The 26,415-nt window shown below is 41.9% G+C and overlaps 1 protein-coding gene across 2 annotated transcripts in view; it reads left to right on the forward strand.

Moving 5' to 3' along the window:
* Positions 1-26,179, forward strand: part of LOC124020463 (chemokine-like protein TAFA-1) — a 284,914-nt gene extending 258,735 nt beyond the window's left edge. The window contains exons 4-6 of one of the 2 annotated variants that reach the window (XR_006836068.1): positions 13,071-13,195; positions 14,778-14,868; positions 24,805-26,179. Coding sequence is in view for 1 of the 2 variants with exons in the window: in XM_046335707.1 (XP_046191663.1) it covers positions 13,071-13,195; positions 24,805-24,822 (143 nt within the window). In the remaining variant the exon portion in view is untranslated. The remainder of the gene's footprint in view (positions 1-13,070; positions 13,196-14,777; positions 14,869-24,804) is intronic. The other variant, XM_046335707.1, reaches the window with a different exon arrangement.
* The last annotated feature ends 236 nt before the right edge of the window (positions 26,180-26,415 follow it).

Genomic DNA, 26,415 nt, shown 5'->3' on the forward strand with positions numbered 1-26,415 from the left:
CGAACTTGGTTGACTTACTAAATTTAAGAAAGCCGGCGTGTTCCACAGCTACTGGTTGCGTGCCACGTCGTCAACTGTGTCATTGACTGACAAATTTCTATGACATACAGTTGTCGGGAGTCTACATACACCTTAGCCAATTACATTTAAACTCAGTTTTTCACAATTCCTGACATTTTATCCGAGTAAAAATTCCCTGTCTTAGGTCAGTTAGGATCATCGCTTTATTTTAAGAATGTGACATGTCAGAATAATAGTAGAGAGAATTATTTATTTCAGCTTTTATTTCTTTCATCACATTCCCAGTGGGTTAGAAGGTTACATACACTCAATTCGTATTTGATAGCATTGCCTTTAAATTGTTTAACTTGGGTCAAACATTTAGGGTAGCCTTACACAAGTTTTCCACAATGAGTTGGGTAAATGTTGTCCCATTCCTCCTGACAGAGCTGGTGTAACTGAGTCAGGTTTGTAGGCCTCCTTGCTCCCAAGGATGATCCAGACATGTGGAGGTCTACAAAATTTTTTCTGAGGTCTTGGCTGATTTCTTTTGATTTTCCCATGATGTCAAGCAAAGAGACACTGAGTTTGAAGGTAAGCCTTGAAATATATCCACAGGTACACCTCCAATCGACTCAAATTATATCAAATTATATCAATTAGCCTATCAGAAGTTTCTAAAGCCATGACATCATTTTTTTTACATTTTCCAAGCTGCTTAAAGGCACAGTTGACTTAGTGTCTGTAAACTTCTAAAACACTGGAATTGTGATAAGGTGAATTATAAGGGAAATAATCTGTCAGTAAACAATTGTTGGAGAAATTACTTGTGTCATGCACAAAGTTGATGGCCTAACCAACTTGCCAAAACTATATTTTGTGAACAAGAAATTTGTGTTGGTTGAAAAACAAGTTTTAAAATGACTCCAACCTAAGTGTATGTAAACCTCCGACTTCAACTGTATATTGCTTTAGCTGATACTTCAAATACCTATCCAGCCGTTGTAAGCTCTGTTAAGCATCCATAATGTCTGAGCATAGGACCGCACCCAACATGTTAATAAGTGCATTTCACAAAGGGAAAACCCACCTGAATGAAAGGATATAGTGTAGTATGTTAGACTAATTGATATCCTTACATTGCATTGGTGTGATAGAGTTTGATATGCTCAAGATATGAGGAGAGTTGAGAGGATGGGGAGTGAGGTGGTGGGGAGGGGGAAATGAATGGAGATGGTAGGGGAAGGGGATAGGGGGATGAAGGGGATAGGGGGATGCAGAGGAGGGGAAGGGGATAGGGGGATGGAGGGGAAGGGGATAGGGGGATGCAGAGGAGGGGAAGGGGATAGGGGGATGCAGAGGAGGGAAGGGAGGGCTGGGAGATGCTCACACTTCATGCCTCGGTGCTCCTGGCTCCTGCAGTGAGGAAAGAATCACTGTACCTGTTACTGTATTAATTAACAGCCTGTTATATAGAGAGAGGGGATGGAAATGGAACTGACAAGTCACTGAGCAGCGTTGTTCCAGCAGTGAGCACCACGGCACCCTAGAAGGAGGGAGGGAGCATGCCAGTGGTGCATATACCTCTTTCAGGTGAAACTACAGAGACAAAAAACAGATGCCATTTTGTACTCATGATTATAACTTTGCATTTACATTTTTGTCATTTAGGAGACGCTCTTATTCAGAGCGACTTACAGGAGCAATTAGGGTTAACCTCTTGCTCCTACCTGGCACGCAGGCGTCCCATCTAAACATCTGGAAATGCAATTGCACTACGCTAAATGATAATAGTACTAGTTAAAACTCAAACGTTCATTAAAATACACATGCAGGGTATTGAATTAAAGCTACACTCGTTGTGAATCCAGGCAACAAGTCAGATTTTTAAAATGCTTTTCGGCGAAAGCATGAGAAGCTATTATCTGATAGCATGTAACACCCCAAAAGACCCGCAGGGGACGTAAACAAAATAATTAGCATAGTCGTCGCTACACAAACCTCACAAATAATATATAAAACATTCATTACCTTTGACCATCTTCTTTGTTGGCACTCCTAGATGTCCCATAATCACTATTGGGTCTTTTTTTCGATTAAATCGGTCCATATATAGCCTAGATATCGATCTATGAAGACTGTGTGATAAACGAAAAAAAATAGCGTCTTATAACGTAACGTCATTTTTTTAAATTAAAAAAGTCGACGATAAACTTTCACAAAACACTTCGAAATACTTTTGTAATGCAACTTTAGGTATTATTAAACATTAATAAGCGATCAAATTGATCACGAGGCGAAGTATATTCTTTAGCTGTCCGTCTGGAAATAATGTCTGGGTAAACCTCAACCAAAATATCCGGTCGGAGCCCGGGAGAAATGCGCTGCCTTGCGTCTGTTTGACCAAGAAACAAATAGTAGGCAAATGACTCTAGACAACGTGTGGAAGCTGTAGGTATTGCAACCTCAGCCCCATTAAATGTGGTTCACCTTCATCAATGGGTTCAAGTCGCGCATGGATATATTTTTCCATTTTCCTGCACTTTTCGATGAAACGCACGTTCTGTTATAGTCACAGCCGTGATTTAACCCGTTTTATAAACGTCTGAGTGTTTTCCATCCACACATACTAATCATATGCATATACTATATTCCTGGCATGAGCAGCAGGGCGCTGAAATGTTGCGCGATTTTTAACAGAATGTTTGAAAAAGTAAGGGGTAGGAGTAACAGTAACAGGTTAAGTGCCTTGCTCAAGGACACATAGACAGATTTTTTTACCTAGTCGGCTCAAGGGAATAGAACCAGTTGGTACAATTCGCAGGAGTCCGCAATCAAGGAACATCAATGAAAGTGTTAAGACTTTAGTGTGTGAACTCTCTCTGAAAGTTGAAAGTCTGTTCAACTCCGTGAGGGATTATAGACCTGTGTAGTCAATGTCCCGTGACTGTCCCCTCAGTGGTGGGGTGGGGCATGGTGGGGTGCGCTGGCCCAGATGGAACTCATCCCCAGGTCTCCTATTATTAATGCTGCATCTACGATGAGTAACGATGCTGCTATCCAGCCGGGCTCATCTTACCCTCCAGTGGATACCTGCTGTGTTTGTCCCATAGACACACACACTCGGCACCCTATCTTCCCTACACGTGCACCAAGTCCTGTACTGAGTGGCAAGATGTAGAGATCGATTACTCTCCTTTGAGACAGCATCCTGGGTGTATTAACTGTCATTAGCATCAAACCAGGCAAACCCCTCAACAGAACAGAGAAAAGGGACTGCATTAAGATAAAACAGTTCCATTTACATTCGTTTATATGTAATATTTACTCATTTGTGGTTATGCAAGATGTGTATTTGTGTGATTCTTCCTTTGGGATTGGTAAATGATTGGGGTATTTATTAATGCATGGGAATGTGGTGCTTGTGTTGGAGGCTGGTGCCTCACATACTCGGTGGGGGAGTGCTGTAAGCTTATCCCTGCATGGGAATTGATTATTAGCTTTGACAAGTAGAACTACGTCCCAGTTATGTCAGGGCCAACAAGGCTTTTAGTGAGGAACATCCCTTTTAACAAGTCAAACACTCAGGCTTATTTCTCACAACCCATGCTAGGCCAATGCAATATGCTCAAATTAGGCGCCTGTCACTGCACCACTGCCTTTATCCTGCTATGAGAAACGCAAGCGCACAAACACTGTACACATACTTTTTACACACACACACACACACACACACACACACACACACACACACACACACACACACACACACACACACACACACACACACACACACACACACACACACACACACACACACACACACACACACACACACACACACACACACACACACACACACACACACACACACACACACACACACACACAGAATGCTGTTTGCACCATGCCACAGACAGCGCACATACTATTTATACTGTAGCGGTGATGATCTCTTGTCACAAGCAATACACACACACTTTCTCTCATACATACACATACTGTACAGTACACACACAGACACACATTTATTTTCCCTCTTGGGCATATTAAGTGTGGTGCTAGCCGCTGATGGAGAATAAACCCTTCTGTTTGGCTGTGGGCGGGTAATACTGAGCATGACAGGTTGTCATGGTACATTTGAGCAACGTCCAGGGGGAAACGACACATGGACGCGAGCTACTTCAAGGGTGGAAAGAGATGCCTGATTCCTCCACACACTCTGCTGATCAAAAGAACCATCTTAAATAGCTGCAGAATATCAAAAGCACTCGGACTAAACTACATAGTTTGAAAAGGCCCTTCAAAAGACAGTCTTTTCCCTACGCAAGGCCATTACCATCATTAGTGATATCAATGTTTCAAAGAGAATACTTACTTCATTATATCTGAAGATGTGAAATGCTACATACACTGAGTATACAAAACCTAAAGAACACCTGCTCTGTCCATGACATAGGCTGACCAGGTGAATCCATGTGAAAGCTATGATCCCTTATTGATGTCACTTGTTAAATCCTCTCCAATCCATGTAGATGAAGGAGAGGAGGCATGTTAAAGAAGGATATAGAAGCCTTGAGACGATTGAGACATGGACTGTGTATGGGTGCCATTCAGAGGGTGAATGGGCCAAGACTAAATATCTAAGTGCCTTTGAACGGTTTGTGTCAAGAACTGCAACGCTGCGGGGTTTTTCACACTCAACAGTTTCCCGTGTGTATCAAGAATATTCCACCACCCAAAGGACATCCAGCCATCTTGACACAACTGTGGAAAGCATTGGAGTCAACGTGGACCAGCATCCCTGTGGAACGCTTTCGACACCTTGTAGAGTCCATGCCCTGATGAATTGAGGCTGTTCTGAGGGCAAAGGGGGGTACAACTCAATACTACAAAGCTGTTCTTAATGTTTGGTATACTCAGTGCCGTTCATAATATGATGTAGCAGGATCATCAAGAAAGGCAAGAATAAAATAATTTTCTTCTACTGTACACACTGCTCAGACTATACAGAGGAGATGTATTCTTTAAACACACACACACACTTGTGCTGGCTGTGTGTGTGTGGATGCATTAAAACAATGCTTCAGACCTTGGTTTCCACTATTAACTTGCCTCACGGTTGACAGTGCAAAGTCTAAATCCAATGACATCTAAACAAAGTCACACAAAATGAACATCAAATTCACTTATTGGAAGACCTCTGTCTTTCCCAACATGCTTTACTCAGTTATAGACCCACTTGTGATGAGTAAGCCTGCAAGGCCTCAACCTGGTGCCAATACAAGGTCAGCAGAACAGGGCAATAGCTCCTGTAGAAGAACAATGCCTCCTCTCTCGCTGCACGCCCGCCGACAGGAGCAAAGTAAAAATATAAATACTAAAGAAAGGCTGCATGAGTCAGAGTTTTTGTAATGTATTTGTATTTATTATTGAACGGAACCAGGTAGCTAACGTCCTCCAACTTTGTTGCATTCCGCAAAACTCTTCCACAAAAGCGGACATCATTGGACACTTGACAATTCAACTGACAAGACAGGAAGTGCTCAGCCAGTCATTCAGCCAGCCAGGGCTATTCTTTGTGTTCCACGCTCTGCATAGTTCCACATATACTACTTCACGTCCGGACACTTTAAAGTTCCATCCATTGTCAACATTCTTTTTGCAAGAGCAATTGTACAGGTTACAATTGACAAGTCATGGGAACTTCAAGAACTCTCACCAGAGGTGATACAGTTCTACAACGACCACTCAGGCACACTTCAAGAAGAAAAAAAAAACACTTTCAGAAGCACATACACATACAGTGGGGAGAACAACTATTTGATACACTGCCGATTTTGCAGGTTTTCCTACTTACAAAGCATGCAGAGGTCTGTAATTGTTTATCATAGGTACACTTCAACTGTGAGAGACAGACTCTAAATCAAAAATCCAGAATATCACGTTGCGTGATTTTTAAGTAATTAATTAGCATTTTATTGCGTGACATAATTATTTGATACATCAGAAAAGCAGAATTTAATAATTGGTACAGAAACCTTTGTTTGCAATTACAGAGATCACAAGTTTCCTGTAGTTCTTGACCAGGTTTGCACACACTGCAGCAGAGATTTTGACCCACTCCTCCATTCAGACCTTCTCAAGATCCTTCAGGTTTCGGGGCTGTCGCTGGGCAATATGGACTTTCAGCTCCCTCCAAAGACTTTCCATTGGGTTCAGGTCTGGAGATTGGCTAGGCCACTCCAGGACCTTGAGATGCTTCTTACGCAGCCACTCCTTAGTTGCCCTGGCTGTGTGTTTCGGGTTGTTGTCATGCTGGAAGACCCAGCCACTACCCATCTTCAATGCTCTTACTGAGGGAAGGAGGTTGTTGGCCAAGATCTCACGATACATGGCCCCATCCATGCTCCCCTCAATACGGTGCAGTCATCATGTCCCCTTTGCAGAAAAGCATCCCCAAAGAATGATGTTTCCACCTCCATGCTTCACGGTTGGGATGGTGTCTTGGGGTTATACTCATCCTTCTTCTTCCTCCAAACATGGCGAGTGGAGTTTAGACCAAAAAGCTCTATTTTTGTCTAATCAGATCACATTCCTCCTCTGGATCATCCAGATGGTCATTGGCAAACTTCAGGCGGGTCTGGACATGTGCTGGCTTGAGCAGGGGGACCTTGCATGTGCTGCAGGATTTTAATCCATGACGGCGTAGTGTGTTACTAATGGTTTTCTTTGAGACTGTGGTTCCAGCTCTCTTCAGGTCATTGACCAGGTCCTGCCGTGTAGTTCTGGGCTGATCCCTCACCTTCCTCATGATCATTGATGCCCCACGAGGTGAGATCTTGCATGGAGTCCCAGACCGAGGGTGATTGACCGTCATATTGAACTTCTTCCATTTTCTAATAATTGCGCCAACAGTTGTTGCCTTCTCACCAACCTGCTTGCCTATTGTCCTGTAGCCCATCCCAGCCTTGTGCAGGTCTACAATTTTATCCCTGATGTCCTTACACAGCTCTCTGGTCTTGGCCATTATGGAGAGGTTGGAGTCTGTTTGATTGAGTGTGTGGACATTGTCTTTTATACGGGTAACGAGTTCAAACAGGTTCAGTTAATACAGGGAATGAGTGAAGAACAGGAGGGCTTCTTAAAGAAAAACTAACAGGTCTGTGAGAGCCGGAATTCTTACTGGTTAGTAGGTGATCAAATACTTATTGTCATGCAATAAAATGCTAATTAATTACTTAAAAATCATACAATGTGATTTTCTGTTTTAGATTACATCTCTCACAGTTGATGTGTAACTATGATAAAAACTACATACCTCTACATGTTTTGTAAGTAGGAAAACCTGCCGATTTTGCAGGTTATCAAATACTTGTTCTCCCCACTGTATATTACACACACACACACACACACACACACACACACACACACACACACACACACACACACACACACACACACACACACACACACACACACACACACACACACACACACACACACACACACACACACACACACACACACACACACACACTCACACACGCAAATATACACTTTTCAAATTCCATAAATACAGGCTGTAGTCCCTGGGTAGTCATTATGGGTGTAAAATCTTGGACATGTAATAATTGAGAGGCCAAACAATAGTGTCTGTATAGCCAATCAAGAGCCAGTCTGGTACTGTGCAGAGCTGCGATTAATACAAAATAATGGCTTGTGAAACTGACCTCAGATCTAGGGTCTCTGTCTCGGCCCCTCCATAATCACACACTGGCTTCATTATTCCAGCTCTGTTGACCTTCCCCAGCCTTATTACTGCCATTACAAAATGGCTAGTCTCCATGGGACTTCAGCCAGGGTCATCTCTCTGTGTAAGGACTGATCAGGCCTCTTCATTAAAACAATCAGCTCATTATACCCAGTTTGAGGGTTTGTTACTGGTCTGGTGAGATAGGACTCCCATGACTGATTGATTTGGAAATGAATGAGTGATGGGTTAGAGACACAGACACCGATTGTTGAGGTACTGTAGATTGATTGGAGAGTAGAAGAGTGCTTCTGACTATTAGAGGCTGGAGGGACATGGTGCCAGACAGAGGGGCACTGGAGGGCCAGAGGGGCTTTAGAGAGAGGCAGAGGGAGGCAGGGAGAGTTCCCCGTTACCCAGTATTTTACTTTAGGTGTACAAAACCTAAAGTCAAATACTCAAAAATAAAACTTAAGAACACGAAACATAAAAATAGTGCAGATAGAACATATCTACCGCTTCTTAGACGTGCTTTAATTGAGAATGACAGATCTATAACTTTCTATGTGAATTTGGTCAGGTCATCCAAAAATGTACACATTGCAGCTTTAACTATCAATTGAAACTGCAGGCATGCCCTCAAAACTCAACTGGGACAACATTCAATTATGTTCGCTCATCTGTCAACGTGTTCAAACATTGTGTAACATTGTGTTACCCGTCAGACATGTGTTAGGTTCAATCTATCACACACTGTAACTACCCCTGTGTGGATGCTTGACTATGGGGACGTCATCTACAGGTCAGCATGCAAGGGAGCCCTTGAGAATCTAGACATGCTTTATCATTATGTCATTCTGCCAGGTTTTCCCCTTACACCTCTCATCATATGCGTTCTACACTGAGTTTACAAAACATTAAGAACACCTTCCTAATATTGACTTGCACCCCCTTTTGCCCTCAGAACAGCCTCAATTCGATGAAAGGACGAACACAATTGGTCTCTACAAGGTCTTGAAAGCGTTCCACAGGGATGTTGGCCCATGTTGACTCATGCTGGCCCATGTTGTTCTGTATTGACTTTGTGTTTGTCATAATGTACCTGTGCTTCTGTGTTGTGATGTCTGTCTTGTCCTATGATATCAATGGTTTTTTTTGTAAATGTATTTATTGCACCGCACGTCACTTAACCTCAATGTAACGCTGGATTATGCTTTAAGAGATGTAGAAGAGATGTCATGTAGAACAGAGGTCTTCACGGATCCACTTGTACCAAGGGGGTCCGAATCCAGAATTCTAAGTATTGTCACGCTCTGAGTCGGATCTTATATGATTGTCACAGGTCTCAGGTATGTGTCATTTTAACTGACTTGTCCAGGAGGATCCATACAGATCCAAACGCGACTGCAGCAGTAGAAAGAGAGAAATTGTATACTTTATTCTGCTGCTCTTGCTTTTCACGAGAGTGACGCATGGCCCGTGTAGGTTGTTGTTGTTGTTGGCCAATCATACGTCATCAAAGCGGCATGGAGTCACGGAGCCTCCATGTTTGGCAAAAGTTAGGAGATATATAATCAATGGAACATGGAATTAAAAGTTAATGGAGATGGATAGGCAGTGGTGTAAAGTACTTCAGCAAAAATACTTTAAAGTACTACTTAATTCGTTTTGGGGGTATCTGTACTTTACTATCGATATTTTTGACAACTTTTACTTTTAATTCACTACATTTCTAAAGAAAATCATGTACTTTTTACTCCCAAAAAAAACATTTTCCCTGAAAGCCAAAAGTACTCGTTACATTTTGAATGCTAAACAGGACAGAAAATGGTCAAATTCACACACTTCTCAAGAGAACATCCCTGGTTTTACCTAATGCCACTGATCTGGCAGAATCAGTAAACACAAATGCTTTGGTTGTAAATGATGTCTGAGTGTTGGAGTGTGCCTCTGGCTATCTGTCAATAAAATACAATTGTGCTGTCTGATTTGCTTAATATAAGGAATTTAAATGATTCATTATTCATAATTATTCATTATTTTACTGTAACTTTGGATACTTAAGTATATTTTAGCAATTACATTTACTTTTGATACTTAAGTTAACTTAAAACCAAATACTTTTAGACTTTTACTCAAGTAGTATTTTACTGGATTACTTTATTATTTTACTGGGTGACTTTCACTTTTACTTGAGTCATTTTCTATTAATGTATCGTTACTTTTACTCAAATATGACAATTGGGTACTTTTTCCACCACTGAGGATAGGCTACAACAACCAAGATCAAAATGTTAGGCTGCTACTTAATATTCTGAAGATGTTGTTGTTTGTAACTGTGTAGGACGAGAAAGTAAATAACCTAGCTTTGGCAGCTATCTACTATTGCGTCTTCTCCCTGCTCCCCGTGTCACTCACTCACTCACTTACTCAGAGTAGTGTCAGTCAATTAAGTCAGTTAATTGACTGACACTACAAGTCAGTTACAATTACACGTACCCGAGACCCATTACAATCAGATCAGACTCTCAGACCCGTGACATAGAAAACGTTTTGGTCCCATGAAGACCTCTAATGCAGAATTTGATACATCATGATTGTGCCAATGATATTTTATTTTATTTTATTTAACCTTTATTTAACCAGTAGGCCAGAGGAGAACAAGTTCTCATTTACAACTGCGACCTGGCCAAGATTAAGCAAAGCAGTGCGACAAAAACAACAACACAGAGTTACCAATGGGATAAACACACGTACAGTCAATAACACAATAGAAAACACAATGTACATTGTGTGCAAAAGTAGTAAGATTTGGGAGGTAAGGCAATAAATAGGCCATAGAGGAAAAATAAGTATGACAGACAGACCGACATTTTTGTGATGACCAGGCCTTGCACTGTAGGTAATTTACCCAGGGACCACCGTCCTGCTTTAATAATCCACATCCCCTTCATAGTTCTCGTCAGGAGAGGAGGGGAAACAGGAGGGGTCATGAAGTCGCTGTGGTTGTGACTTTAGTGTTGGTAGTGGGAAAGGGGGAAAGGGGGGAGGAGGTAGGAGTGGAGTGGATGTCTGGGTGGTGAGGAATGGATCCCAGCCCATAGAATGGAACTTTTCCAGCTGCCATGGTCGCTGAGAGAGATGTCCCGGCCTGGATTCAATAGATCTGGAGCTGGAGCCTGCTATTTAAGTTGGGTTTAAATTGTATCAGTTTAGCTTTTACGATGATGACCTTATGAATGAGATGGAGAAGTCTGCCACTGTCTTATCAATAGACATCTTGTCTCTAAGGTACTGTAACGGTGGTAGAAATGACTTGGAGCTGTTTATATATCTTGCACAGAAAGCCATTATGCTGTTTATAATAAGGGCAGAGTTAGTGTCTCTGAGACATGTTCGACAGGCACATACAATTGACTGGCCCTATAGAAATGACTAACTCAGATGTAGACGCTCCACACACAATGTGAGGAGAAATCAATGTTTCATGGAGTATAGTAAATACCATTCATCTTTCATGCAAATTACAGGTCATCTTTCAACCCCTCTGGTGAAGCAGCATTTTAATCTCAGCTCTCCCTCTCTCTCCTTCTCTTTTCTCCGTCACTGTCTCTCTCTTTTCCATTCCAAAAAAAAAAAAATCTTTGCGGGTATTACTTTACCATTTTCAATTCAGTGGATTCTGCATCGAAAGTGTTGAATATAAATCCTTCTCAATGTTTCCAGGTTCTGCTGTTCGTAACAAAAATCAGGAGGTAAGTAGAAAACAGGCTCATTGCAGCACAAAACGATCAGACGCGTCGCCTGGAGCACCAGACTTTATACAGTTGATGGTGTTTTTCCAGCTCAGCCCTGGCTTAACTAGAATAGCATGGAAACAAACATTGCAGCATCTCAGCAAGACCTCATGGTGAGATAATGTTTCCTGCCATCACACATGGGATTGCTGTGTGATTAAGATGGGATGCATATTTAGTGAAGCTACACAGTGTGTGAGAAAGACGGGGAGAGAGAGAGAAAGAGATATGACAGATGAATTTGTGGTAATTGCTGTATGTGGTGAACAGCCACGGGGGAGCCTATGGTTAATGTGTGTTTGGTTGGTGTGCGGAGGAAGATAACGCTTTGCTCTGGGCTCTGCTAGCTCTGGTAGCTTCAGCACACGGTTAGGCCATCTTTAGGGGGAGGGGAAGCGTCAGCTTGGGATTGCTGATACTTCACTGAGGAGTCTCTGTGGTTTCTATAAAGCCAATGCAGCGACTGTATGAGTCAGTTCTTCTCGGAGTGTGTATGTGTCCAGTGTTTGAAAAGTAGGCTACAGTGCAGCCTGTTCTTGCTCCGGACACGTTGCTACAGTTTGTACCACAATGCACAGGAGCTTTACTGTGCCCTGCATTTTTGAAGGAGGTGCTTACAAAGACTTGCTACCCTGTAACCTTGGTTACTCAGATTACCAGAAAGGTGAAACAGGATGTGAGTTGGAAAACCCCAATATGACTATCTCGACTCAGGAATTCATACTTCCAATCCTATCCAGTTAAAGGGGAATGGAAAACTTTAGGAAGGTAAGCTAAGCCAAGAGGTGCATTTAATCTAATGCTAAACATGTGCATTTAAAAGAAAATAATAATAAGTACAGTAGTACAGTTCTGGGTGGAAAGAAGATCATGCAGGACAAACACCAGACTGGCTCATTGCCTTCAATGGGAATGAAGGTTCTATACAAGACATTTCTTTCACTGAAAACAGAAGCATAACAACACATGGGTGACACAAAGCACATACTTTCTAGTCTGAATGTCACAGAAACCACTGTGAATTCCTGTGGCAGACATGCAATAGGTGCACACACACAGGCAGACGTTCACACACACAAACACACCAACATCTCGATGAGAAGACGGGAAAGAACCTTATTTGTTTTGTCTAATAGCTAGAGGACGTATTTTGTAGATGTTAATGAGAGGCAATTAGTTTTGATTAAAAATAAGATTACTGCTTCTCCATGCAATGCTACTATATCAAAACAAAATAATGATTAATCACTGTTTGGGCAAGACATTATTGTCAACAGCGAGATTCATTTCACAAACTGTACAAATTGCTCTGAGCAAGGAAGGATGAGAAAACATTCATTTAGAAACGTGTGTGGGTCTTATCACCATAGTCTGTTCACTTGAGGACTTTTTCATCATACTGAAAAGCTGGAATTATCCTCAATGTGTTTGTGTCTGTTGCCCACGCCTGTGTACCAATATTGTGTGTCATGACAGGTTGGACTCAGCCCTATCTCTCTGTCTCTCTCTCCCCCTGGCAGCGTCCATTGTGATTGGGAAGTGGTGGTGTGAGATGGAGCCGTGTCTGGAGGGAGAGGAGTGTAAGACTCTGCCTGATAACTCTGGATGGATGTGCTCCTCTGGGAACAAGATCAAGACCACAAGGGTGAGACTCTGCTATGGCCCTAGACAACACACACATCACACTGAACACAGCACGCACACATCAACACAGCACACACAGACTACTCTCTCACAATGGCTATGGATGTGTCAGATAAGCTATGTGAATCTGTTGGTTAACTGAGTCGTGGTGAGAAGCCCTCACTAGAAAACAACAACAACAACAACCACAACAACCTATCAGGCTGTAAATATAACCCGAGTGACCACAGCTAGACAAGACAGTTCTGATATAAACGCTTTGGTACATCCACTGGTATACTGTGGTAGGTGTTCATCTCCTTTCCCAATCCTATCATTTGGGTAATCGTCTCCTGAATCGTCTCCTGAATCGTCTCCTGTTATTTCATATGAAGAAGCCTACATTTTCAAAACTCAAGCAGAGTTCAGCGGGAATAAAGTGTGCACTTGACACGTGTTGTGCATGTGTTTGTTCGAGTGAGGTGAGCTTTTTCAACTGTAAGCAGAATATCCAATGACCTGCGCCAGAAAAGTGTAAGGAAGGCAGTGGAAAAACAGCGTGTTTTTGCCTAAGGGGTAAACTCTTTTAGAAGATAAACTTAAGAGCAAGTGCCTTTCCACTGCCAGGCAGTGTGTAAAAAAACAAGATGAAGAATCGGCCGTAAGAAATGAAAATAATAAAAGGAATAAAATGAGCTCATCTAACACTCTGTGACAGGTTGATCGGCAGATTTGTATCCATTCTATGGGTGCAGCCTCCCGCTTCTCTTAGTGATTCGTGACCATGACTGAATAGAAATAGAGACTAATGTGATAATGGTGACAGGAACAGCCAGGGAAGGTTAGACCACACAGGGTTTCTCAAGGTTGTTCCGCTTGCTTATGCAATACACAGTCTATACTTGCATGCTATTCCAAGCCCTAAAAGCGAAAAGAAGTTGACCGGATGGTACGATTTTGCCAGCCTGTCAAGGTAAGCAAACTTTAAGAACACCTCTCAGAATGCATTCTTTGGACAACAACGTGAAAGGCGTTTCATAAATTGGATGTATAACCTTGGACGAACCCTCTCGTTGCCAAGCATATTTCCTAAAACAGTGGTTCACAAACCTCTCCTTGGGGACCCCCTACCGTCCTATGTGTTTGATCTATTCCAGAGCTAGCACACCTGATTCAAATTGTCAACTCATCATCAAATCCTTGGTCGCCTTCCTCTGCTCAGACATTGCATGCATCAACCAATGGTTGCGTGACACGTCATCGACTGTGCCGTCGGACAGCAGATTGCTACAACATATGACGTGGTTAGCTGATACCTAAACGACCTATCCAGGCACCCATTGAATACATGAATCAGGCAAGCTAATTCAAGGCCACAACAAAATGTTGAAATGTCTGGCCATCCCTGAGGAGAGGTTTGAGAACCACTGTCCTAAAAACACCTCATGTGAATCGATTACTATGTGCAATGCTAGAAGTGATCTGAAGTCAGTGAACAGGAAGGGATCCTGTGTGTGTGCATTAGGGTCAGAGGCAAAGGCTCTACAAAAGGATATACTCCTAAATATCCACATCAACATTTTCTCTTGACCCTCTCTTTGCAGAACACTGCGCCATACTCACCTTTTTAGCTCTGGAAGCAAAATGCAGAGGATGCTTCAACAGAAACTGAGCTGCATTCTTGCTTCTGTAAAGGTTAGTCTCTCTCCAGCTCTTCTTCATGTGCACTTCACGAAACAACTATAGGAGTGTGACTGACTGACTTATGTTCAATGGCTTCTCATTCATTCAAATACTCAGAGAAAAATATTAAACTGTGTGTGTTTACAAAATGTGCATAATTAGGCAAAATGACACAAATACTACGCGCTCTCCCTTCCACTGAAGATTACAGTGAAACACACACAGCACATGCAACACGCGCAATATAAATTACGTTCGTCAACAATTTAAAAACCTATCTCATGTACAGTAGCAGTCAAGAGTTTGGACACACCTTCTCATTCCAGAGTTTTTCTTTATTTTTACCATTTTCTACATTGTAGAATAATGAATAGTGAAGACATCAAAACTATGAAGTAACAAACATGGAATCATAGAATCATTGGCGACTCCGGGATGCTGACCTTCTAGGCAGAGTTGCAAAGAAAAGCAATCTCTCAGACTGGTCAATAAAAAGAAAAGATTAAGATGGGCAAAAGAACACAGACACTGGACAGAGGAACTCTGCTTAGAATGCCAGCATCCCGGAGTTGGTGTTTTGCGGGTAATATTTAATTAATCTGCCAGTTTCTCAAACTAGACACTCTAATGTACTTGTCCTCTTGCTCAGTAGTGCACTGGGGCCTCCCACTCCTCTTTCTATTCTGGTTAGAGCCAGTTTCACTGTTCTGTGAATCGAGTAGTACACAGCATTGTACGAGATCCTCAGTTTATTGGCAATTTCTTGCATGGAATAGCCTTCATTTCTCAGAACAAGAATAGACTGATGAGTTTCAGAAGAAAGGTATTTGTTTCTGGCCATTTGGAGCCTGTAAATCAAACCCACATGCTGATGCTCCAGATACTCAAATAGCCTAAAGAAGGCCAGTTTTATTGCTTCTTTAATCACAAAAACATTTTCAGCAGTGCTAACATAATTACAAAAGGGTTTTCTAATGATCTATTAGCCTTTTAAAATGATAAACTTGGATTAGCTAACACAACGTGCCACTTGAACACAGGAGTGATGGTTGCTGATAATGGGCCTCTGTACCTGTATGTAGATATTCCATTAAAAATCAGCTACAATAATCACTTACACTTACAAAGTCTACACTGTATTTTGGATTGATTTTATGTTATTTTAATGGACGAAAAATGTGCTTTTCTTTCAAATACAAGGACATTTCTAAGTGACCCCAAACTTTTGAACGGTAGTATATATATGCAGGCCTCAACCCCTCCCCTTAGAGCACTTGATTCAGTATATCATGCGGCCCTCAGGTTCATTACCAATCAAAAACATTGATCACATCATTGTGATCTCTACAGCGTCATTGGCTGGTCGTCATTGACCTTGCGTAGGCTTAAACACTCGTATACACTGATTTAAAAAGCCATACTGGCCATAAAATGCCACTTTATCTCTGTTCTTTTTTAATCGAGTCAATAACTAAATATAAATTACGGTCCCATTCTCAATTGCTTTTAACAGTACCACGAATTATAACAGGTCATGGTAGAAATAGTTTTAGGTACTCAACTCTGTGGTTTTGGAATTCTCTCCTGAACATTTTAAACTTTGATGATCTAGTCACGTTGGTGGAGTTTTAACACTTGATCGATGTAAATATCACGTGTTTAATTGTCTTTAGGACAGCTGTTTTCTAGTCGTGACATTCGTGTTTTGTTTTTACATAATATGTAATTGTTGTACTTGTATGTGTGTCTATAGTTTTCTTTTATGTTGTGTTAGTATATGTAAGTTGTTTTGTCTCAAACTCTGTTCCCCTGCTGCTATTGGGAAAAGCATTGTTATCTCAATGAGAAAAACCTGTATAAATAAAAGTTAAATAAATACAAATATAGAAATAAAAAAACAGACACATCTCAACACCAAATGTTCAGAGGAGACTGTGTGAATCTGGCCTTCATGGTTGAATTTCTGCAACCACTACTAAAGGACACCAATAATAAGAAGAGACTTGCTTGGGCCAAGAAACACGAGCAATTGACATTAGACTGGTGGAAATCTGTCCTTTGGTCTGAGATCTTTGGTTCCAACTGCCGTGTCTTTGTGAGAAGGAGAGTAGGTGAACGGATGATCTCCGCATGTGTGGTTCCCACCGTGAAGCATGGAGGAGGAGGTGTGATGGTGTGGGGGTGCTTTGCTGGTGACTCTGTCTGTGATTTATTTAGAATTAAAGGCACACTTAACCAGCATGGCTACCACAGCATTCTGCAGCAATTCGTCATCCCATCTGGTTTGCGCTTAGCGGGACTATCATTTGTTTTTCAACAGGACAATGACCCAACACACCTCCAGGCTATGTAAAGGCTATTTGACCTAGAAGGACAGTGATGGGAGTGCTGTATCAGATTACCTGGCCTCCACAATCACTTAACCTCAACGCAGTTGAGAAGGTTTGGGATGAGTTGGATGGCAGAATGAAGGAAAAGCATTCAACAAGACCTTATGTGGGAACTCCTTTAAGATGTCTGGAACAGCATTCCTAGTGAAGCTGATTGGGAGAAGCCCAAGAGTGTGCAAAGCTGTTGTCAAGGAAAGGGTGGCTACTTTGAAGAATCTCAAATATAAAATTGATTTTGATTTAACACATTTTTGGTTCCTACAGGATTCCATATTTGTTATTTCATAGTTTTGATGTTTTCACTATTATTCTACAATGTAGAACCCTTGACTGAGTAGGTGTCCAAACTTTTGACTGGTACTGTACATCTGGAAATACAAAGACATGCATGCCGCCTGTCCACACACACACACACACACACACACACACACACACACACACACACACACACACACACACACACACACACACACACACACACACACACACACACACACACACACACACACACACACACACACACACACACACACACACACACACACACACACACCCTGGCCATTTGCTGTTCTGGTCAGATCAGCGTGTAATAGTAGGATCAGTCCCTATCTCTCATCCATTCTCTCCTTTGTTTCATGTCCTATTTTGCTACTGGGTACTGTGTAAATTAGATTACTGTGCATAGTCCCAGTCTGCCAATCCCATTATGAATTGCTCATCTCGTGTGTGTGTGTGTGTGTGTGTGTGTGTGTGTGTGTGTGTGTGTGTGTGTGTGTGTGTGTGTGTGTGTGTGTGTGTGTGTGTGTGTGTGTGTGTGTGTGTGTGTGTGTGTGTGTGTGTGTGTGTGTGTGTGTGTGTGTGTGTGTGTGTGTGTGTGTGTGTGTGTGTGTGTGTGTGTGTGTCTGAAACCCTTGGGTATGTCTGTCTCCTGCCCCTCTTGTTGTGTGGGTTGTTCTCAGAGGCTGCTTTATGTCCTGATCTGCCTCTAACGTGGGGCATTTAGACAACTATCAGCGGACAGCATAGACAACAGACCATTTAAAAGGGTTTTATTTCCCTCTCTGTATTCCTGTTTTAATCAACATCTTTCTTTCATTCTTTCTGCATTGAGGGCAAATAACCTCATCTGTATTTGTTTCGTTATACTCCAGTAAATCCTACAGGACTTTCTTCCCCCCTTTTCATTTCACCTGCAGGGTTTCATTTGGCTCTGAACAGCCTCAGTGAAATGCAATCAGGCACTCCCCCCCCACACACACACACACACAAACACACAGAAATACATCAGCTTTAATACTCGTTTTTTAAATTGGCCTGAACGTAAGAAGCTGACAAAGCGCGTGCCTGACAGCCTTTTTTTCTGTATTTATTTCTTGCTGTCTTTCAGAGGGGGAGCCCTGCTTGCCTGTACTCTATCAGCAGCAGACAAGGCAGGCCTTTTGTTTGAGGAAGTCACAGTGAAGGGAACTGGGGAGGGACCCCTCCAAACACACGCCCAGCATAGATCCACATTACCCGCTCCATTGGCTAAATAGATCAATCCATTTCTTCTCACGCCATACAATTACATGGAAAAGGGAGAGAACAAAAAAAAAAGCTGAAATGTAACATCTTTTCTTCATTCTGCTTACCTGCCCCTTTTGTTATAAGGATCTAATTATGTGAAGGCTTCACTATAATCAAGAATCCCTACCAGACAGACAGTACATGTCACCAGACAGATTGACTGTTAGCCCAGGATCATTCATGGCTGAGAGAAGAAGAAGAAGAAGAAGAAGAAGAAGAAGAAGAAGAAGAAGAAGAAGAAGAAGAAGAAGAAGAAGAAGAAGAAGAAGAAGAAGAAGAAGAAGAAGAAGAAGAAGAAGAAGAAGAAGAAGAAGAAGAAGAAGAAGAAGAAGAAACTGATAAGAGCCATTTCACTAATACGTTGGTAGTTTCCTAGCTGTTGCCTCAGTATGTAAATGCAGTATATGCTTTGCTGTTTCAAGAGCCACATGTTGTCTATTAGAAGTACCAGAAGGCAACTTTTCAAGACAGTCACAAAACACAACAGGATATATCCCATCTGGGAGGCTTGTTCAGAGCAAAGTGCAACAGACACATCACCATCAAATGTGTTGAATAAGAGAAATCATAAATCAATTGATCAAATGAACAACTGTCACCACTCCACACAGTACCGTTCAAAAGTTTGGGGTCACTTAGAAATGTCCTTGTTTTTGAAAGAAAAGCACATCAGAAATGCAGTGTAGACGTTGTTGTAAATTACTATTGTCGCTGGAAATGGCTGATTTTTTAATGGAATATCTACATAGGCGTACAGAGGCCCATTATCAGCAACCATCACTCCTGTGTTCCAATGGTACGTTGTGTTAGCTAATCCAAGTTTATCATTTTAAAAGGCCAATTGATCATTAGAAAACCCTCTTGCAATTATTTTAGCACTGCTGAAAACTGTTGTTCTGATTAAAGAAGCAATAAAACTGTCCTTCTTTAGACTAGTTGAGTATCTGGAGCTTCAACATTTGCGGGTTTGATTACAGGCTTGTTCTGAGAAATGAAGGCTATTCCATGCAAGAAATTGCCAAGAATCCGAAGATTTCGTACAACGCTGTGTACTGTTCTACTCCCTTCACAGAACAGTGAAAACTGTCTCTAACTAGAATAGAAAGAGGAGTGGGAGGCCCCAACTGAGCAAGGGGGCAAGTACTGTACATTAGAGTGTCTAGTTTGAGAAACAGATGCCTCACAAGTCCTCAACTGGCAGTTTCGTTAAATATTATTCTTCAAAACACCAGTCTCAACATCAACAGTGAAGACGTGACTCCGGGATGCTGGTCTTCTAGGCAGAGTTGCAAAGAAAAAGCCATCTCTCAGACTGGCCAATAAAAAGAAAAGATTAAGATGGGCAAAAGAACACAGACACTGGACAGAGGAACTCTGTCTAGAAGGCCAGCATTCCAGAGTTGCCTCTTCACTGTTGGTGTTGAGACTGGTGTTTTGCGGGTACTATTGAATGAAGCCTTAATTTCTCAGAACAAGAATAGACTGACGAGTTTCAGAAGAAAGTTCTTTGTTTCTGGCCACTTGGAGCCTGTAATCGAACCCACAAATGGTAGTGTATCATTTTTTGGTACCATCCGTCCGCATTTTGCTTTCATAATAATGACATGACGGCTGATGTAAGCTTAAAGGGGTAGTCTACAGTTGCTACATACATGTTTGGACTTATAAATGAATGATATGTACCCATTGATTGTTGAAGAATATACTGCAACTTCTAAATGCCTTATGAGCTTAGTTCAATTGTCATACCCCATCAGAACCCCAAATTTGATCTTGTTTTACTCCAATGTTTCTAAACAAAGTAAGTGTAAACATATACTGTAGCCTCAAAACACGGTTAGAACTTGTGATATCATGGATGGTCAGTCATTGCGTACATACCTCCGTCTATGAATTTGAGAGTGGTTACATTTATCCAGCCCCATCCCTCCACTTTCTAAGTGTTTCAACTGCCGATTACTGCTTTAACTGTCTTCAAAAGTCGACTAAGTAGAAGAAACACTTTGGCTTTGTAGTGGGGTAATATTTGATATGTGTATATTATACTGTGTATAACTCACACGCGTCCCGTGATAAGACTGTGTCGTTTGTACATTAACAAAGTGTATTAGAAAGTATATCTGACTCCATTTAGCGTTATAGTACAAAGAGATGCGTATTAGGCCAGGGGCCTAGAAGCTTCGAAAATGAGAATATATCACACAACCTTTCGCCAATGGACAGGATACAGTATGAGAGAGAGAGAAAAACAGACCTTCATTTTAGTTATGACATCTGAAGGTGTGAAACCTACCACCATTGACCAATCAAACAATACCAATACACATGGTTAGCAGATGTTATCGCGAGCGTAGCGAAATGCTCTTGCTTCTGGATCCGACAGTGCAGCAGTATCTAAGAGGCAATATCTAACAATTCCACAACAAAACCTAATATTTAACAAATTCCACAGCGACACCTAATACATCAAACATTTCCGTAAAAAACAACAACGCTAAAGCCTTGTGTTCCTGTTTTTGTATTTATTTTTCGAGCTGTTGGTGTTAGGTGCACTTGATTCAGCAGCCCTAGCACCGGGGAGGCAAAGTGTTCCCATTTTTAACCATTGCATGTGTCTGAAGGTAGAACTCCACCTACCCAGTAGTCCCAGATAGCAAATCAAGTGCACCTATAGGCCTACCACTGACCAATCAGATAGCTCGTAACACTGTGTCTGCACAATGTAATAGGAAGCATCGAACGCACAGCAAAGTTCATAATGTGAGATTTCAAAAGTTTTAAAACCATGAGTGGAGACTCAACGAATACAGCAAATTGCTGCGGTGTTTATGAGTAAGTTCATGTTTAAGTTGTTATTCAGCACTATCAACACTTTGTTCAGCAGTTTAATAGTTCATAAAATGCACGTTCTCCCAAATTCCACTCACACTACAACCAGCACTGCAGCTGCAATGAATGAGTACAGCAAAGTGTTTCGATAAGCTTGCGTTGTTGTTATTTGAGGCGTGTCTTTGTTACCATCGAGGAGTTTTTCAACAACATAAATTGATGCACGAGGCAGAAATACTGCAGCTGGAAGACTGTGTCCCCTTTTCTCAGCGGAAGGAGAGAGGAGGGATGGTGAATCGGGAAAGAGGAAGCCTCACCGTTGCTCCCTCCCCTCAAACTGACTATCAGATGCAGGCCATCAGTCCAGTAAAAAGAAAAAAAGTGAATTATTATGCTCACTCAGCTGTCTGTCACAAGTAATACAACAAATGATCTATTACCAGTGTGGTTATACACCTTAAATGTTGAAACATAATTTCAAAATTGTCTTAGAAGAACAACATTGTCAGGACAATTCAAGTTTAGCCAGTATGCAGTGATAATGTATTGGGCCTACAGCCTACTGCACAAACCTCATTGCTGCAGAACTGTTTTTAATTGGTTAATGTTGCATAGGCATCCTTATTTTAAAGTCATGTTATTTTTTTCCTGAGCGTTAGATCTCGGCTTGCATATTGACTCAGAAAATGTTAGTGACCGCTGCTTTAGAGAGAGCGAGATACATTTTGGCCCTCAGAGGGGGGAAGGGCGTACTGGTCCATAAAGCATTGCCATTTGTGTTTTGCTGCACCATTTGCCATGCAGCCCCAGGTGACAGAGACATAGTTTAGGGCCGAGCCTGCAGTGTCATAAAGGAATGTGTCATAAGCAGACATCAACAGCCTTCACTGTTTATGTCCTCTGTCATGTCATTCTCATAACAGTGTTATGTAGGCCTTATGATGGAAGGTTCATGTAAAGTGGTTCTGTTTGCTTCTACTCTTTTGCTCTATACCCACTGTCAGTGTCACATTAAATGGATCTTGATGTATGTTGTTGTCGTCTGGAGTTTTCTGTTCCTTGGGGGGGGGGGGGGTTTCGTTGCTTTTCAAAGAAGTTCCTCAACAAATGGAATGGATGTGTTCAGCACTTAACGAGAAACAGGAAAGAGAATGTCTACATGATTTCGCCAAGGCAATTGTCCTTGGCTCTTTTTACTTATTGATGTCTATGCAAATTGCATTTTAATGTGGCCTGTAAATTAGAATGCAGAGGGCTTCGTTTCCAACAGGAAAAAAAAGTTTGGGAATCCTTTTCCAATCCATCCCTACCTGCTGCTGGGGACAGAACAGAGGACAGCTGAAATGACAGCATGTGCATATAATGTAACAAACCTCTGTGGGATTCAGTCTGTCTCTCTGTGGGAGAAGCAGGCGTAATGACAACTGTGCTTGTTATATTAGAGGTCACTTTCTGCTGGAACAAACTGTGACATTTGGCCATTCATTGGTTGATAGAGATGAAACAGATGCAAACGCTGGACAGCTTCGCCCTGAGGATTAGCTCTCTGACCAAAGGGTCTAGTTCTGTATAGAGAGAAGAGAAGGGGGAGAGTACACGTGGTACCTGCTACTGTAAGGCTGTGTCCTGGTAAAGAGAAAATTGAGTCAAACTACATTTGAATGGGAATGATCGAGTCGTCATGCTACACTAAGTCAGACTTTTCTATATGGTGTTTATGGTTGTGAATGTTGTCTAAAACTATCTGCATCACTCCAGCTTTGAAAAAAGGTGGCACTTAATCTTGAAAATGTTGAATGTCATCACAATGTTATACCATGATAGTGAACCATAAAAAACGATGCCAACAACCCAACTCTCTCTGACAGGAGAGTTGGGTTGACAGAGGTGGTGCACACAGGGCCACTAACAAACTGAATGAACATTCTGACCTGTCAGAGAGAAAAGCTATAAGCCTCCACATCATTCTACCATCCACCCCCACAATTTCCAAATTACGACACAGACCTATTAGTATGAGCTGTGCCCAGGGCCCCGAGGGGTCCCCCAGGGTCCTGTCCCTGTCTCAATCACACACACACACACACACACACACACACACACACACACACACACACACACACACACACACACACACACACACACACACACACACACACACACACACACACACACACCTGGCTGCCACCACCAGCAGAGACCTGTGGATGGAAATGTCATTGTGAGCAGTGTGAGGGCGAGACCAGAGCCACTGGGTTTTTAACATTTTTATTAGCTCCACGTTGTGCAGGGTGTGTCCCCTATTCTCTGTCCTAATTTCTCATTCTTAAACAGGATTTATCAGAGTCAAAGTTTTAGATTGATTGCCGTGAATGTTGTTGATTTCGGTAAATTAGCATTTTTAGTAAATATAAAAAAAATATCACATTTTTGAGGAAATGTGAACTTTTAAATGATATATTGAGACACACTGTCAACATGAGAAAACATACCGTGTGTGTAACCAAGACGAGACAGAGGGGATGCAGCAGTTAAAGATGGAGCAGTCTGGTTCATCATGAACATACTGAGCACCTCATTCAAAGCCTTCTATAGCTGCCTGAGGGCTGCACAATGTGCCATTGAAATCCAGCCAGATTCACGACTGACACTAAATAAGAGTTGTTGAATTTAAGCCACAGGGAGACAGTCAGGCTTACGTCCCTTTTAGCCTTTTAGTCCCTTCACTGCGCTCAGATAGACGGGCTGAAATACTGAGAGATGATTGGCTGGTTCTGTTTGAGGAAGCACAGGCTTCTCCGTGACGTTGATCATGGGTACAGAAGTGTGAAGTAATAAAGCAGAAAATATGCCACAGTGATATTACCCAGAGCAGGCAAACACAGCATGGAAACACACCAAGGTTTTTGCAACGACACTCTCTAATATCTCATGGATGAGAATGTACCTCAGTTTCGATATTGCTCACTCTCACAAAAGCTGTCTGTTTTTAGCAATAACAGCAGAGGGGAGGTGAGAGAGATGAGCCTCTCAGTTCAAAGACCTCTTGTTTTGAAATGTGGAATGGAGAAATTCCTCGGGGTGTAATCCTCACGCACTTGTATGCCTTTGTTCTGTCTAAGTGTGTGTGTGTTTCTCTTCTCCTCTTCCCTGTGTGTTTCAGATTCACCCCAGGACCTAACAAAGAGCTCCCTTGCAGGCTCCGAGCCAGGATCCCCTCCCTCCAAACGGACTAAAACTATTACATCAACTGGATTACCTGTGACTGCAAAAAAAGGATATCCTCCTAGATAAAACAGCTTCACTCGGGTGGTGCCAAGGATTTTAGACCAGACTAATCCCTTTTTGATCAATGAGCCTCACGTCGGGACTCTCCTCCACAACAACCACGGCCAATTTCCTACATGCTCTTTTTTTCTCCCTTTCGAAACTAAAACAGCTTAGCAGGGGTTATTTAGAGGTTGTAAAAACGTTATTTGAAGACACTAACGCCTTCCCAAAGGTAAACTGTATTATCCTCACTGAGCCTCAGTGCCACTGAGCAAGGGATCCTACAGGATCAGTGGCACGTTGGAGGGACATTATGTGGGGATCGATTGAACCTTTTTCAATAATCCTTGTCATCGGCGTCCATCTTAGAAGCGACATCTCAGCATGCCAGCTTTGTTGTGACTGTGCAGAGCCTGGGCAGTGACCCTGACTGCTGTCGACTCTGCCTACGCAACGCAATACCCACAGGAACAACAACAACACAGCGCTGATTAAACAGACACTCAGAGGTCACAAGGGTCAACCCAGGGGCCCATAGTCCATGATTGACATGTCATTCAGAACTGTTCTTTGTTGGCACATTCTATGTAATTCATTGGAGCTTTTTCTTTGTACATAATATACTTGTGTGTATATATACTGTAAATACAGGATAAAAAAGGCAGTTTGAGGGCTCTCTTATACAGTAAACATATCCTGCAAGGAGAACCTTCCATGGAATTCTTCAGTTCTTTCCCTGATTATGAAGTACAGTGAATTCCTAGTCAAAGGTAGTGGTTGAATATGCTCTCTGTGTATAGGACTGTTTGCAGTGTTTGATTTCATTGAGGATCTCTGGAATAGACTTTGCGGGACCATAATGAGAACGTATTGGTCTCATTCACCCTTCAGTGATGTGCTTGGAAAACAGGAATCCCTGTAGCTTCTGTAAAGATGATTAAACCACTGTACAGAACTGCCTCACAAAAGAAACAAGCATCAACAGTGACCCAAGTCCTCTTTTTTTGTTATAAATTATCGATAACAACAGTGCAACTGGGTCCAGTATCTGAGACTTATTTTATGTCCTGTGTCTGCTATTGAGAATGGTTGTGGACTTGACTTTGCTTGTTGTGCGTAGATTCCACACTGACACACTGAAAGACTTCCCAGTGGATATTTAGAAAAATACATTGAGAAAGTATTGGACACATTTGAACAGACATGCAGTACCTTCACTAGATATACATACAGTCTTATCAGAATTAAAGGGGTTTTCTATAATGAGTTTCCTGTCTCCCTTTACTAAAAGTTTACTGTTTTAATGTGGGTGCTTTTTCTTGTGGTGCGTACATTCATAATTTCCATCTATATTGTGAACAGATACGTATTACACGATTTGTCTGAGTCAACACTCAGTCAACAACACTTTTAACAAGTATTAAAATAACTGGCGGAAATATGCATACACACAGACATGCTCAAAAACACACACACACACACACACACACACACACACACACAC

The sequence above is a fragment of the Oncorhynchus gorbuscha genome, linkage group LG03, assembly GCF_021184085.1.
Source record: "Oncorhynchus gorbuscha isolate QuinsamMale2020 ecotype Even-year linkage group LG03, OgorEven_v1.0, whole genome shotgun sequence".
NCBI classification, from domain to species: Eukaryota; Metazoa; Chordata; class Actinopteri; order Salmoniformes; family Salmonidae; genus Oncorhynchus; species Oncorhynchus gorbuscha.